The sequence below is a fragment of the Epargyreus clarus genome, unplaced genomic scaffold, assembly GCF_041222505.1.
Source record: "Epargyreus clarus isolate Ecla_fem2 unplaced genomic scaffold, WU_Ecla_fem_2.2 ptg000026l, whole genome shotgun sequence".
In the NCBI taxonomy this organism is placed as follows: Eukaryota; Metazoa; Arthropoda; class Insecta; order Lepidoptera; family Hesperiidae; genus Epargyreus; species Epargyreus clarus.
This window is the reverse complement of record NW_027332233.1, coordinates 10,154,926-10,169,064: the sequence shown is the minus strand read 5'-3', so window position 1 is coordinate 10,169,064 and position 14,139 is coordinate 10,154,926. Positions and strand designations below refer to the sequence as shown.

At 39.6% G+C, this 14,139-nt stretch overlaps 2 protein-coding genes and 1 long non-coding RNA gene across 11 annotated transcripts in view; 1 reads left to right on the top strand and 2 right to left on the bottom strand.

The window, feature by feature from the left end:
• LOC140753046 (guanylate cyclase 32E) overlaps nt 1-14,139 on the top strand; it is a 71,591-nt gene that overhangs the window by 56,988 nt on the left and 464 nt on the right. For all 3 annotated transcript variants that reach the window (XM_073087411.1, XM_073087412.1, XM_073087413.1), the window contains 9 exons: nt 578-791; nt 2,022-2,156; nt 3,582-3,694; nt 4,790-4,941; nt 5,443-5,541; nt 6,020-6,164; nt 6,492-6,590; nt 13,227-13,482; nt 13,964-14,072. In XM_073087411.1, coding sequence (XP_072943512.1) covers nt 578-791; nt 2,022-2,156; nt 3,582-3,694; nt 4,790-4,941; nt 5,443-5,541; nt 6,020-6,164; nt 6,492-6,590; nt 13,227-13,482; nt 13,964-14,072 — 1,322 coding nt within the window. The remainder of the gene's footprint in view (nt 1-577; nt 792-2,021; nt 2,157-3,581; nt 3,695-4,789; nt 4,942-5,442; nt 5,542-6,019; nt 6,165-6,491; nt 6,591-13,226; nt 13,483-13,963; nt 14,073-14,139) is intronic.
• On the bottom strand, nt 651-2,056 carry LOC140753047 (uncharacterized). The gene is made up of 3 exons (XR_012103533.1): nt 1,939-2,056; nt 1,591-1,752; nt 651-785 (listed from the first exon to the last, which is right to left on the bottom strand). It is a non-coding gene; the product is annotated as an uncharacterized LOC140753047 (long non-coding RNA).
• On the bottom strand, nt 7,031-13,157 carry LOC140753400 (uncharacterized). Of its 7 annotated transcripts, XR_012103561.1 has the most exons (4): nt 12,059-13,157; nt 11,000-11,062; nt 7,752-7,830; nt 7,370-7,419 (listed from the first exon to the last, which is right to left on the bottom strand). XR_012103561.1 is itself a non-coding variant. In XM_073087967.1 (3 exons), the coding sequence occupies exons 1-3, from the start codon at nt 12,408-12,410 to the stop codon at nt 7,371-7,373; spliced, it is 3,399 nt and encodes a 1,132-aa protein (XP_072944068.1). In that variant the 5' UTR covers nt 12,411-13,157; the 3' UTR covers nt 7,228-7,370. The 7 variants fall into 7 exon arrangements, 5 of the variants coding, with proteins under 5 accessions (XP_072944067.1, XP_072944068.1, XP_072944069.1 ...); XM_073087967.1 differs by having other exon boundaries at nt 7,228-7,419; nt 7,706-7,830; nt 9,186-13,157; XM_073087968.1 differs by having other exon boundaries at nt 7,251-7,419; nt 9,186-13,157.

Below are 14,139 nucleotides of genomic sequence, written 5' to 3'. Positions count from 1 at the left end.
CCTTTTATGGGAGTCCAATTGTGGTCAGTGATTGTTATAGCAAGTTAGTCAATCTCAATTGTTCATCGTAGTAGTGAACAGATTTTTTGGAGGGTTTCGTGTGGCCTGAATTTTTCAAAAACTGGTTAATTAATTCAAATTACGGGGACTGATCCCCAATTTCATTTTATTTACTTCTACCGAAACGTAATAACTCACGTTAGAAATAGCGGTATGACCACAAAATAAAGATTTTATTATTTTACTTCGTGGTATGACGGTGTTACCTCTAAGGTTAAACCACACTGTTTTTATTTTAAAATGGATTTTACATGCATTTGGTAGTGCAAATTTTATTTATTTATTATAGACGTAGCAAACAATTACACAGTGCCGCACATTACACCTACTTATGTTACATTACATGTGGAATCGTGTAATTAATTTCCTGTGGACTAACTTGGACGGCTCAGATAAATAAGTACATTTTCCTTATGACACAATTGTATTGTCACAGGCCTATTGTACTTATCCCGGAGCTGCGACTAAGACAAATAACTTTAAGTAACTCCTTTACGATACAATTGTAATGTAACAGGCCTGGTGTACCTCGCCCCGGAGCTGCTGCGCGCGGCGGGCTGGGGCGCGGAGTGCGGCGGCGCGCGCGGCGGCGGCTCGGCCGCGGCGGACGTGTACGCGTTCGCGCTGCTGCTGTACGAGCTGCACACGCGCCGCGGCCCCTTCGGCGCGGACGCCCCGCCGCCGCCCGCGCTGCTGCGCCGCCTCGCCGCGCCAGACCCCGCGCCCTACAGGTAGGTATGTGTCGGACTCACGCACTTGGTAATACTTGTCGTAACTTTCATAAGTCGGCACTTTTTTTGGGGAAAAGTAAATAGAATAAGATACAACCGACAAATAAAAAGCGATATGAATGTCTTCTTTTGACACATTTTTTATAATATTAGGGTAGGAAACAAGCATGCAGTCTAACTAATGGGAAGTAGCTACTGCCCTCTGCCAAGTCCAGATAAGATTAGATACTTACCTGATGTCGCCCAAAAATGCCTACCTACTTCTGAGAACTAAGCTGTATTGCAACAACTCTTAACACTGCTGTTAGTAGATAGAAATAAGTGTGGCGGTTATGCGACTGAAGTCGAACTACAGAGGGTTCTACCACCTTCAAACTTAACAGTCGCCTCTTCCAATAAAGCGATACGTTATGTTACGTTAAGTGTCATATTGATTGATACTAATACCTACATGCATCCTTTTAATTAAATACAGGGATTGATAGCCAATGTCATGAATTTCGTACTCGCGCGTCAAGGCCATATTCGAACGCACGACCGTGAATAACCCTAACAACCTATGTTATGGGATGAATATATTGCTTTATAGTCTGTTGTTACGGGATGATGTGTTCAGCTAGCAAAAAGAATCCCACTATAAATTGAAAATAAATAATAATAACCCTAACAACCATAATGATAAATTAAAATAAACATAACATAACATTTAATAACACTTCTGTACAAATAACAAATAAAAATGCATTAATATTAATATAAAAGTAAAATAAAACAAACAAAAATAAACGACTACGCTCACCTTTCTAACATTAACATGAAGTCGCATCCAGCCGGCACTATCGCTACGTTACCTTTTGGTAACAGATTCCATCTATACCGCCGTCGCAGTGTTGTTTATAAGTAAAATCCACATAATTTTTGCAGTCTACCCTCATGCTCATTACTTATGAATGTAATTTATCTTAAATAAATAAATAAACGCTTTCTACACTCACAGCCCCACACTAGGATTCCCTGTTTCGTGGGTGCCATGGACACACACATAGACAAATACACGAACACCCAGACCCAGAAACAGAAATCTAAATTCATCATTTACATATCTGTCTGGCCGGGGATTGAACCCGGGACCCTTTGCGCGTCAGACCTTAAGTTCTCATTTAAGTGAATTGTAACCAATTCTTTTGAGAATAAATGATCTTTAACCCTGACAACGTGGTGTTGTGGCAGGCCGCCGGTGGAGGCGCTGTCGGGGCGCGCGGAGTGCGTGCGCGAGTGCTGCGCGGAGTGCTGGGCGGAGGACGCGGCCGCGCGCCCCGACTTCAAGCAGGTGCGCGCGCGACTGCGCCCGCTACGGAAGGGCATGTGAGTGGCTGAGCTTTTCTACACTATATCTTTATATATATATTTCTTATGTGCGTGTGTATGTCACTGAACTCCTCCTAAACGACTGGACTGATTTTCATGAAATTTGTTGTGTGTGTTCACGGGGACTTGAGAATGGTTTAGGTTCACAATTTAGTCCGTGCGAAAAGGTTTTTTTAATTTTAGTTACCGTACTCCTCCGAAACGGATTTACCGATTTTCACCAAATTTCTATGCATATTCAGTAGGTCTGAGAATCGGCTACTATCTATTTTTCATACCCCTAAGTGATAAGGGTTGTGCATCCTTAACATTTTTTTATTTATATCGCAACTAGTCGGATCAGCTAGTAATATATAATATAATATAATAATATTATAAACAGTAAAACTTTGTTTGTTTGTTTGGTTGTAATGAATAGGCTCAAAAACTACTAGACCGATTTTAAAAATTCTTTCAACATTCGAAAGCTACATTATCCACGAGTAACATAGGCTATATTTTATATGAAATTTTGGGGGGTTCAATTTTTTCGGATCAGCTAGTTTTTTATATAGTATAAGAGTACCAGACAAGCATGCAGTCCACCTGATGGTAAATGGCTACTGGCGCCCATGGACATCTGTAATCAACCCCAGATAGGATTAGATATTCTTACCTGAAGTCGGCCACAGATGCGCCGCTACTCCTGAGGACTAGGCTGGAACGCCTCGGAAAATATGTCTCCCTTCAAACCAGAACACAGCAGCGCTTAACACTGCTGTTATAAGAAATATGTGTGGCGGTGGTGCCACCAGAGTTGAACCACAAAGGTTTCTACCACCTTCTATTACACTATCCCTATATTTTGCTTGAAATAACTCCTAGCAACCATACCTATAGACTTTTTTTATGTGCAATTTTGTAAAAAGTATCGCTAGAAGCAGAACATTTTCCTGCTTCTATCGATACTTTCTACATTTAAGAAATCCTAATTATATATTGAAAAAAAGTAATTTGTAAGAATTTAAGAAAAATGCTAACCGTTTGATAATGATATAACCCATATAATTATCACACTATGCCTTCTCTATTCTTAAACTAGTAGCAATATTATAGCAAAAAATTCTAAAGGCTCTGTTTAGATTAACTACTGTAATAGAAGGATAGGTACCTACAAGTTTAGTAGATGATAAATTGCTCGAAATAAAAAATCCAATCCATAATTAAGTATGAGAAATATGGCCATCATTCAAAGTAGACGTTAACATGTGGTACAACGTACGTACAAGTAATTACGTCACAACTGCGTCCGGCGCAAAAAAGTTGAGTTTCATTAATTACGATGATAGATAATGTCAGGCGGCTCAATGTTTTTGAACGACGGCCAAATAATGTACGTTTTTAACGATAAGTGTTTGCCATGCCCTATTTTTTAAATTCCAGGAAACCGAACATTTTTGACAATATGATCGCAATGATGGAGAAATATGCGAACAATTTGGAAGCGTTAGTCGACGAGCGAACGGACCAGTTGCAAGAGGAGAAAAAGAAAACCGGTAGGTTCACTTAATACAATTTATGTACCACGGTAACGCACTTAATACAATTTATATAGACTGCGTGCAGCTGATAAGTATCATTTTAAAATACTCAGTCTCACCATTCAATAAGATATACACAGATCACCTTCCTGGCACTTAAATCGCATGAAAGCCGCGGTGTTAAATATAATTGGGACCTTTTGGAACATTTTCTGATGTAAGAAGATAACGCGCTTAATAATAAGTATGTCAGATATAAAGAACATTGTAAAAAGAAAGGAGGGCTCATTAATACAAGAATTAAAAAATAAATATATTTTTTATATAAACTTTCTAGAATGGACTAATGATAAAAATCACCTACTTATAGAAATATTTTTTTCAAATTGTTATTTAAAACAATAAGACATGCATTTCACTATTAGCAGAACATATTAAGATCTTGACCACGTTTTAAATACTATGCTTGATGCTTGCTTGACGCTTAAACAATTATTGATTGATTACGAATATAGATAAATCTGCGCTATAGTCACGATGGTTGAATACTAATAAACCTTAACGAGTTCTAAGATCCGATAAGCGATTACATTCCTTCCTTTCAATATTTGACTCGTGTGAGACCCTACCTATTTATTAAACGGGTTCTTTGAAACCCAATTAAAATAACCACGTGATGTCGATAACAAATAACGACAAATAAGGGCTTATTGAGGCAGCTAATATGAATAAAATAAACGTAAAAAAAATCTAATAAACAAGATTTTATTTATATTGAAATATTATATAGCATTATATTAAAATATAGAAATATTAATATATATATAGAAATATTAGTAGCATTATAATAATATATAATTTGCAATATATACTATAATAAAAAATAAAAGTAAATAGGATAACTTCTACAAATCTACATTTTGTTGAAATATTATAAGTCCGCGTAAAACTGTGAGTCCGCTCTCAATATAGAAATGAATCGCGTCGCCATAGCAAATTGTATGACTACGCCTGCTCGCAACAACTTCAGAGCGGACTAGCAGTTTAGCGCGGACTATACCTACGTACGTAATCAATATTGTATTTTAATATTATAATGCTCATTATTAGAGGCACTGCTAGAGGAGATGCTGCCGGTGCCGGTGGCGGAGCAGCTGAAGCGCGGCCGCCGCGTCATGCCCGAGAGCTACGACTCCGTCACGATATACTTCAGCGACATTGTCGGCTTCACCGCGATGTCCGCTGAGAGCACACCACTGCAGGTATTAACTTATTTATTTACTGACATTCAATAGGTTTACGAAAGATTCAAAGTATAAAATACTCTGTTGCCCGATTGCGGCACCCCAGTTATAATTATAGTATTAGGTATATTTTATAAGGTATAACAACAGTGTAAATGCTGCTGTATTATTTTATTTTGGGTAGTATAGCCAAACATAAGGTCAGCCGTCAGCTTGCCGGACAATCAAAGGTGGTAGTCGTAATAAAAGCCAAAGTTAGCTATTTTGTCTGTAATACGATAGCGATTAAAGATCTGATGACAATTCTGTTTTATTTCGCCAAAAATAAGATACTCATTCGTGGACAACTAAACTTAGTAATGAGAGTAGCAACTTACAGAACCTGTTCAATGCTAAGTTGGTCCAGATATCCTTACATAGCTGTGATTAATTAATAAGAAAATATACATTCTACATACGGCAGTAAGTATGCATACGCATACAAAAGAAAAATCTAATAAAACATGTGTTTTCCTACAGGTGGTGGATTTTCTCAACGATCTTTACACATGCTTTGATTCCATTTTGGAGAACTTTGACGTCTACAAAGTGGAAACTATTGGCGATGCGTACATGGTGGTGAGTATTTTTTTTATGTTAATTAATGTTATGTTTACGTTATCTTTCATTACAACTACAGTTAGATTAAGCTACTTTTGACGTGGTTATAATTGGTTAAAAAATTAAGTGTACTATTATTTGCTTCATTATAGCCTGATCTAGTATTTTCCTTTTTCTACCTCTTTCGGCTCTTTCACATAGTTATGGTTTTGACCGTCTGTGTGTAGGAAACATTTCTGAACGGAGTCTTATCTGTATCGTATATACTACACGAAACGTTTTAGCGTGTGTGCATACATACATATTATTTTATTTATATTGTTTAAAGTACCTTATAATATTAACTATGTGTACATTTATTGTGTATTTAAAATACATACACAATAGAACTCATAGAGGTCTAACGCAATCAAGTCTATTTTAGGATGATAACGATAGTGATACCGCCGAAGGGTGGAGCTTGGCGAGAGGAACTAACTATTGGTAAATTGGTCAGGTGTCGGGCCTGCCGCTGCGGAACGGCATCCTGCACGCGGGCGAGGTGGCGTCGATGGCGCTGGCGCTGCTGGCCGCCACGCGCGCCTTCCGCGTGCGGCACCGCCCCGACCACCGCCTGCTGCTGCGCGTCGGGATACATTCGGGTACGAGAACTATCTTCATCATCATCATCAACGACCCATTACTGTCCCACTGCCGGGTACGGGCCTCCTTAAACCGTACAATTTTGTAACTCATAGGTTGACTCGTTGAAAATTATGTTCCCACTAGCCTTTTTTGCCTGATTTAAACATTATAACACATAAAAACTTTATGTTATGTTCGCATATCATTTAGTTTAATACTAAATAGAATAATACTGCTAAAAGTGTACTCTATTACCACTTACGAGATTGTGTGCGACCAAACTTTTTGTCTGTGTTCGATTTAAGCTTAATGTAATAATGTAAAATGCATTCTTTATTCCAAAGGTCCAGTATGTGCCGGGGTTGTCGGATTGAAGATGCCCAGATATTGCCTTTTCGGTGACACAGTGAATACTGCAAGCAGATTCGAATCGACGGGAGCACGTAAGTACAAAATAATTTTAGCATGGATAATTGTACCTGTACCATATTTAGGCCAATAATATAACTTTATTTAGTATAGTCCGCGCCAAACAATTAGTCCGCTCTGAAGTTGTTAAGCACAACTACAAGCATATACATATTCCGTAGCAACGTACGGGCATACTAACGCAGCTATGTACCCGTGGGCGAGAGCGGGCAGCGGACGTGTGCCGGGAGGGATCCCGCGCTGTCTTCGTCCCGCCAATATCTACAATTTGCTATTCGACGAGACTCGTTTCTATATTCAGACCGGCCTAGCAGTTTGGCGCGAACTATTAACAGATAATTAATGTCTACCTGTAACTTTTGATTAAAAGCTACTGTTCGGGAGCAAGTTGGCTTAACGATGCGCAGCAATAAAATTCGGTTTCGGTAAGAGTGATATAATGTTCGTAATAAAAATCGTTACAAAATATGAAACGGTCGAGCGTGCGTCTGCGCCGAGGTTTGTTCGCGCACTGGCCCCCGCCCGCCGGTGAGGTCAATGCCCCCGGTGCGCGGTCGTTGGCCGCAGTCCCCGCGCTCCGCTCCCCTCGACCCGCTACTTGCGTAGACAAACTGCCCGGGTTGAAGTGCATGCTTCAATAGGAAGAGGACAGATGTTGTTGAAGGCGCGCCGCAGTGTCCCCTTTCGCGTCTTGATGTCTGCGACACGCACGACACCGTCGCTGCCCGGGTAGATGTTCTCCACGCGCCCCAGTAGCCAAAGCAGTGGTGGCAGGGCCTTGTCCTTCACTAGGACTAGCGAGCCCTGCTGCAGATCACCAGACGCTGCAGCCCATTTTGTCTTCTGTTGAAGCAGCGAAACATATTCTTGGTTAAAGCGTGACCAAAAATGTTGCTTCAACAGCTCCACCCGCTTGTAGCGCTCCAGACATGTGATGGATTTGTCAGAGACATGCGGATGTGGAACTGACAAAAGCGGTCATCCAATCAGAAAATGGGAAGGAGTAAGGGCGGTAAGATCGGAGGGATCGTTGGATAGAGGTGTCAAAGGACGAGAATTTAAAATGCTTTCTATTTGAGTTAGTAGCGTTGCCATTTCCTCGTATGTTAAATTTGTTAATTTGAGCAACCTCTTTAAATGATGTTTTGCCGATCGGACAGCAGCCTCTGCAATACCGTTAAAATGTGGAGAGTAGGCCGGCGTAAAGGAGAATTCGATGCCTTCCTGAGAAATTTCAGACACGATGTTTGACTCCTGTAAAAGTTTGTACAGCTCGTTAGAGGCCCCAATAAAATTAGTGCCGTTATCGGACAAGATAGATCGTGGCTTTCCACGACGAGCCACGAATCGATTAAGTGCGGCCATATAAGCCTCTTTACTCAGGTCTGTAACGAGCTCCAGATGCACGGCTTTAATTGACAAACAGACAAAAATACATAAGTAGCTCTTAATGAGTTTGCATCCTCGACCTTTACGGTCGGCTATCAATATTGGCCCTGCATAATCGACGCTACAATTTAAAAATGGAAATTCGAGTGCACTTCTACACGCCGGTAATTGACCCATTATAGGCTGTATACTATTGGCCTTTTGCCTGAAACATTGAATACATTTATTGACTGTGTTTTTAGATAAATTCCTACCTCCAAGAGGCCAATAATTTTGTTTAATAGACGCTAGAAGTGATTGAGGTCCAGCGTGTAAAAGTTTCTCATGTTGACATCTAAAGAGAGTTTTTGTCAAAGGATGTTTGCTACATAATATTATCGGATGCTTCGTATTGAAGTCGTAATGTGAGTTATTAAGCCTCCCGCCTACACGTATAAGATTATTGGAATCTAAAAAAGGGCTTAATGAAATTAATTTATTTTTACGCGATAGAGCTTTCCCAGCTTTTAAAATAAAATATTCTTCAGAAACATTTCCCTTTGTGCTACATGTAAAATTAAATTTAAAGAATTTTGAAGTTCTTTGTAGGAAAGAAAACCCGTGATTTTATTAGTTATGTTTTTTAAATTGTATATAAATCTTTGTATGTAAGCAACAATTCTTTGTAAATAATTAAAATTTGAATACTTATGAATTAAGTTTTTAATGATTATGTAATTATTTTGAATTTTTAAATTAGTAGGATCGGATGCAAAATCATTTGAATTAATTATGGAAAAGCTTGAAACTATTTCTGGTAGATCCTGTTGCAATGAGGCGTTGGGTAAAACAGGCCAATGGGTTTGATCGGATAATAAGAATGTGGGACCTGTCCACCATAATTTAGAAACGCTGATCTGATCAGCCTTCAGGCCTCGAGAAACGAGATCCGCCGGGTTGTCTTTAGACGGTACGTAGTTCCATGTGTTACCTGCAGTAGTCTCCTGTATTTCGTTCACACGATTGCGCACAAACTTCTTGAGCTGACTAACAGATGTACTTAGCCAACCAAGGACAATCGTGGAATCACACCAAAAGTGACATGATTGTATAGGTAAAGTGAGAGACTCCTTTACCTTAGTACACAGTCTTGCTCCTAAAAGCGCCCCGCAGAGTTCTAGTCGCGGAACGGTGGTGGGCTTAATTGGTGCTATACGACTTTTGGAGATAAGCAAGCGTACCGTAATATTACCACTGCTATCGGTAGAGCGTACGTAAATGCAAGCACCGTACGCCTTTTCTGATGCGTCGGTGAAGGTATGGATTTCGTGTACGATGGAGTCTTGGCCTAAAATCCAACGTGGTATTTTTAAGCTATTTAAAGAAGGCAATGTGCTTGAAAAGGCTAACCATAGCTCTTTAATTTCTGTAGAAACTACATCGTCCCATTCACACCTTGCAATCCATAGTTTTTGCATAATTAATTTTGCTTCAATAATACATGGCGTGACTAATCCTAAAGGGTCGAAAATTTGACTGATAACTGAAAGAATATGACGTTTTGTAATTTTTTCTAATGGTTCAATATTAATAGAAAATGAAAGTATATCAGAGTCACATAACCAGTAAATGCCCAATGTTTTTGATGAAATATTATTTTTATAATTACAAAGATTTAAATGATTGTTTGAAGTTTCATTATCAGGCGCAATTTGTTTTAAAAGTTCTAAATTATTAGATTGAAATTTTTTTAAGTTGAATTTTGCAGACGACAATATAGATATGACTTCCTTAGTCATTTGTACCGCACCAGCGATCGAATTGGAACCAGAAAGGAAATCGTCAACATAAAAGTCACGACGTATTGCATTTTTAGCTTCGATACTTTGAGCCGAGTCTGCCAAACTTACAAGACATTTAGTAGCTAAATAAGGTGCGGATGCAGTGCCGTACGTAACCGTATTTAGAGTATACGTTTTTAGAGGCTTTGATGGATCCGCCCGAAAAATGACGCGTTGTAAAGAACGTTGCTCGAGAGTTATCGCAATCGCTCTATACATTTTTTCAATGTCTCCCGAGACTACGTACCTATGTTGACGGAAACGTAATAAAATAGACAGGAGATCATCTTGGACAGTGGGACCTACCATCATGATGTCGTTTAGTGACACACCAGAGGTAGTTTTAGCTGACGCATCGAACACCGTGCGTAGCTTTGTCGTTGAACTAGACTCGCGCATAACTCCGTGATGGGGTAAAAAATAATTATATTCACCTAAATTAGAGGTACCCGTATCGCGTGTCATATGACCTAAACATTCATATTCGCGCATGAAGTCTATATACATAGATTTAAAAAGTGGGTCTCTTTGAAATCGTCTTTCTAGAGTTAAGAAACGACGTTTTGCCATTACAAATGAATCGCCTAATTTATCGGGATTCGCTTTTAGTGGCATGGTAACAACAAACCGACCGTCATTGTCACGAAACGTGTGAGATTTGAAACTCTCCTCACAAGCACGTTCCTCGGCCGATAGTGTATGTTTAGAAGAGACTGAATCAAGTTCCCAGAATTTTGTTAAATCGGGATTTGCTCGCATGGAACTAAAATTAGAAAAGTGTGAATGGGCCGAACGTGGTCTTACAGATAAAGAACCAGATACTATCCAGCCAAGCTTACTTTCACACAAAATAGGCTGTTTCCTACCTAAATCTATATGATTGCTCCCTACCACCTCCCAGAAAATTTCTGCCCCCACCAAAATGTCTATAGCAGACGGGATATTGAAAGTAGGGTCGGCTAATTGGACGCCAGAGGGAATAGGTATATGCATAGAATTTATAGATGTAGGTGGTAAATTTTTAGTAATTACAGGTAATATTAGGCAATTTATTCGATTACAATAGCTCCCGTTAATCGACTCAAAATTGAGGTAACAAGACTGTGTACTATTACTAATTAAATTGTTGATACCTGTAACCATGGAACTCGTACTACGCCTGGACAACCTCAGCTTATCGCATAGACGCTCGGTTATAAAATTTGCTGTACTACCATTGTCGAGTAGCATGCGCGCTTCGTGCTTCTCACCGTCGGAGCTCACCACTCTTACCATAGCTGTGGACAGTAAAACAATAGACCGCGTAGTAGGCTGTTTTACACTTGTTGAAGCACTCGTTGAAAGGGTTATATTCTCAGATGGGCCCGGCATTGGATTTACGAATGAAGTTTGAGATTGATCTAAATGTAATAGCGTATTATGCTTATGTTTACAATACTTGCAATGAGCCAACTTGCAATATTTTTCAAAATGTCCGGGCCGCAAACAATTTTTACAAAGATTAAGCTCTTGTACCTTTTTAATACGTGATTCTATAGATAGACTTTTAAACGTTTCACATAAATATAATAAGTGTGCTTTACTACATAAGGGACATTTAGATGGAATTTGATTTGATTGATAATTATTGTTTGTTTGATTATTTACTTTATTCGTTATTAAAAAAATTTTAGATTTGTAATTATTTTCTTGTTTATTATTTTTGTTTTGTTCCTCTAAAGTTTCCAAAAGATCCGCTTTATTACTTACAAATGTACAAAATTGAGCAAGAGTAGGTGATGAATTAAGTGTGTTGCGATTTTCCTCCCAATTTCTTAATGTTATGGGGTCCAACTTAGTAGACATCATATGGATAATGAGAGTATCCCAATGTTCAGTGGGCTCGTTCATCATTTTTAATGCTCTAAGATTTTTATTTGTAATGTCAATTAAACGACGTAGTAAAATACTGGACTCTTTTTGAAGTCGTTCGACATTAAATAATGCCTGAACATGAAAATTTATTAATAAACGATTGTTGTTGAATCTCTCACACAATAAATCCCACGCAATGTTATAATTATCTTTTTTAAAAATTATATTTTTTATTATTTCTGCTGCTGAACCCTTTAGACTAGCCCGTAAGTAATGAAATTTATTTATTGTATCTATTCCATCATTATCGTGAATTAGTGACAAAAATGTATCTCTAAATTCGAGCCAAGATTGATAACCACCGTCAAAGTGAGGCAAATCTATTTTTGGTAAACGAATAAAATTGTTGTTATGCCTACCCGATACAGAATCCTCGGAGCCCGTTACAAACCCAGCTGACTCGCGAATGCCCTCCGCGGTGGCAGCGTCCGCCAGCATGCCTCGCGCCCGCGCAGCCAGGGAATGGTACAGCTCCTCGAACTGGGTTCGCGCCGAGTATGCCTCGTCCGTCTCGTCCGATAATAGCTCGATCTCAGTCTGTAATTCATCGAAAACTTCGTATAAGGCATCAAATTTACTATACCGGCCTTCAAGCTCTATACGCTGTAATTTGGATAAAGAGTTGGTTTTTGAAAGATTGTCTAAATAATTATTAAAATTTGTTAACTTTGCTTTCATTGAGCTTCGCTTCTTAATAAGCTTTTCAGCCATTATTAAAGGCAAGTGCAAAAAAATTAAGAATGAAAAAAGTAATAAGAGAAAGCAGCAAAGGCACGGAGAGTTTGAAATGAATTAATATCGAACAAAAGTATGAGTAAGCACAACGCGCGCGGAGCGCACGTAACGGTTTATAACCGGTCGAACGGGTCGAAGCTTATGCAATACTATGATAAAAATACTAACGAAGATTATAGCGCGATAATGCAAAGCATAAAATAATTACATTAAAGTCTGCTAATAAATTCAAATAGTTGCACAAATTTAAGTATTTTGAAAGCGGAAAAAAAAAATTGGGATTATAGAAAAGAAAGGAATAATGATTGAAACGATCTCACGAATGTCAGCCCTTATCCTGAATCCAGTCTTCGGTCTCAATTCCTTCTTCAATTGAATAGGCGTGGCGCGCTTCTCGAATGAAAAAATTCCCACGGGGTCAAAGTCCGGACACGTAGCTCAGAAGTTGTAGTCGACTTCAATCCACGGCCAGCTGATTTCTTTTTCGTCGAAGGACCAATGTTCGGGAGCAAGTTGGCTTCTCGATGCGCAGCAATAAAATTCGGTTTCGGTAAGAGCGATATAATAGTACGTAATAAAAATCGTTACAAAATATGGAACGGTCGAGCGTGCGTCTGCGCCGAGGTTTGTTCGCGCACTGGCCCCCGCCCGCCGGTGAGGTCAATGCCCCCGGTGCGCGGTCGTTGGCCGCAGTCCCCGCGCTCCGCTCCCCTCGACCCGCTACTTGCGTAGACAGCTACTTCGATTAAATGTTCTAAGTCACTTGATATTCACGTTAATTACATTTTTCAGCCCTAAAAATCCACTGCAGCGCCGCATGCAAGACACTGCTCGACCAGCTGGGCGGGTACATCCTGGAGGAGCGCGGCGTGGTGTCGATGAAGGGCAAGCGCGACCAGCTGACGTACTGGCTGCGCGGCGAGGAGCCGCACGCCGCAGCCGCGCGCGCGCGCCGCCGCGCACGCCGCGCGCCGCTCGCCGACAAGCGCCCGCACCGCACCTCGCTCAAGAACAGGTCGTGGAAGAACCAGCTCGGAGGGTTACACAGGTATTTGTTGGTTTTTTACTCTATGGTCGCTAAAGGCCCATTTAGACGGAGAGTTTCTCGTCTCGAGGATACGATTATCGAAGGAATATAAAACCATAAGTATGCGAGTCTCGTATGACATAATCATAGGCGAGATTTTAGTACTTGCCTGTTTGTAAACAATTTGATACGGTTATGTTACGGCTATTTCTTGCCTGTGATAATTGCTTACGACTTCTCGAACCAAAACTTGCAAGAAACTCTCCCATCTAAATGGCTCTTAAATTTTTGCCTAAACTTGATGTCTGTTGGTAAATATTACTTGAAGCTTTTCTCTTAATTTTATGAATCACGTGATTATTATCCCCTTTTATATTTTTTGCTTCAGTTCCCTATCACCTTGATAGGTTTCCAAATTAAGCAAAACAGAGCCACCCCACACTTATGTTATCTAACCAATGTTGCGACGATTTAAATAAAGTTAAATTCTTGATTGTTACAGATGTTGCAGTTTAGAATCTCCAAAGAAACTCAGATTTGCATCGGGAAATAATTTAGAATCTCATACAGATAGCGTCCTGCATCACAGGAGTGATGAATATCTAATGGAGGTGAGTATTGTATGTAACCAAAATTTTACTAAAATTAAACGATATTTGTTTCACGTTATAAAAAATA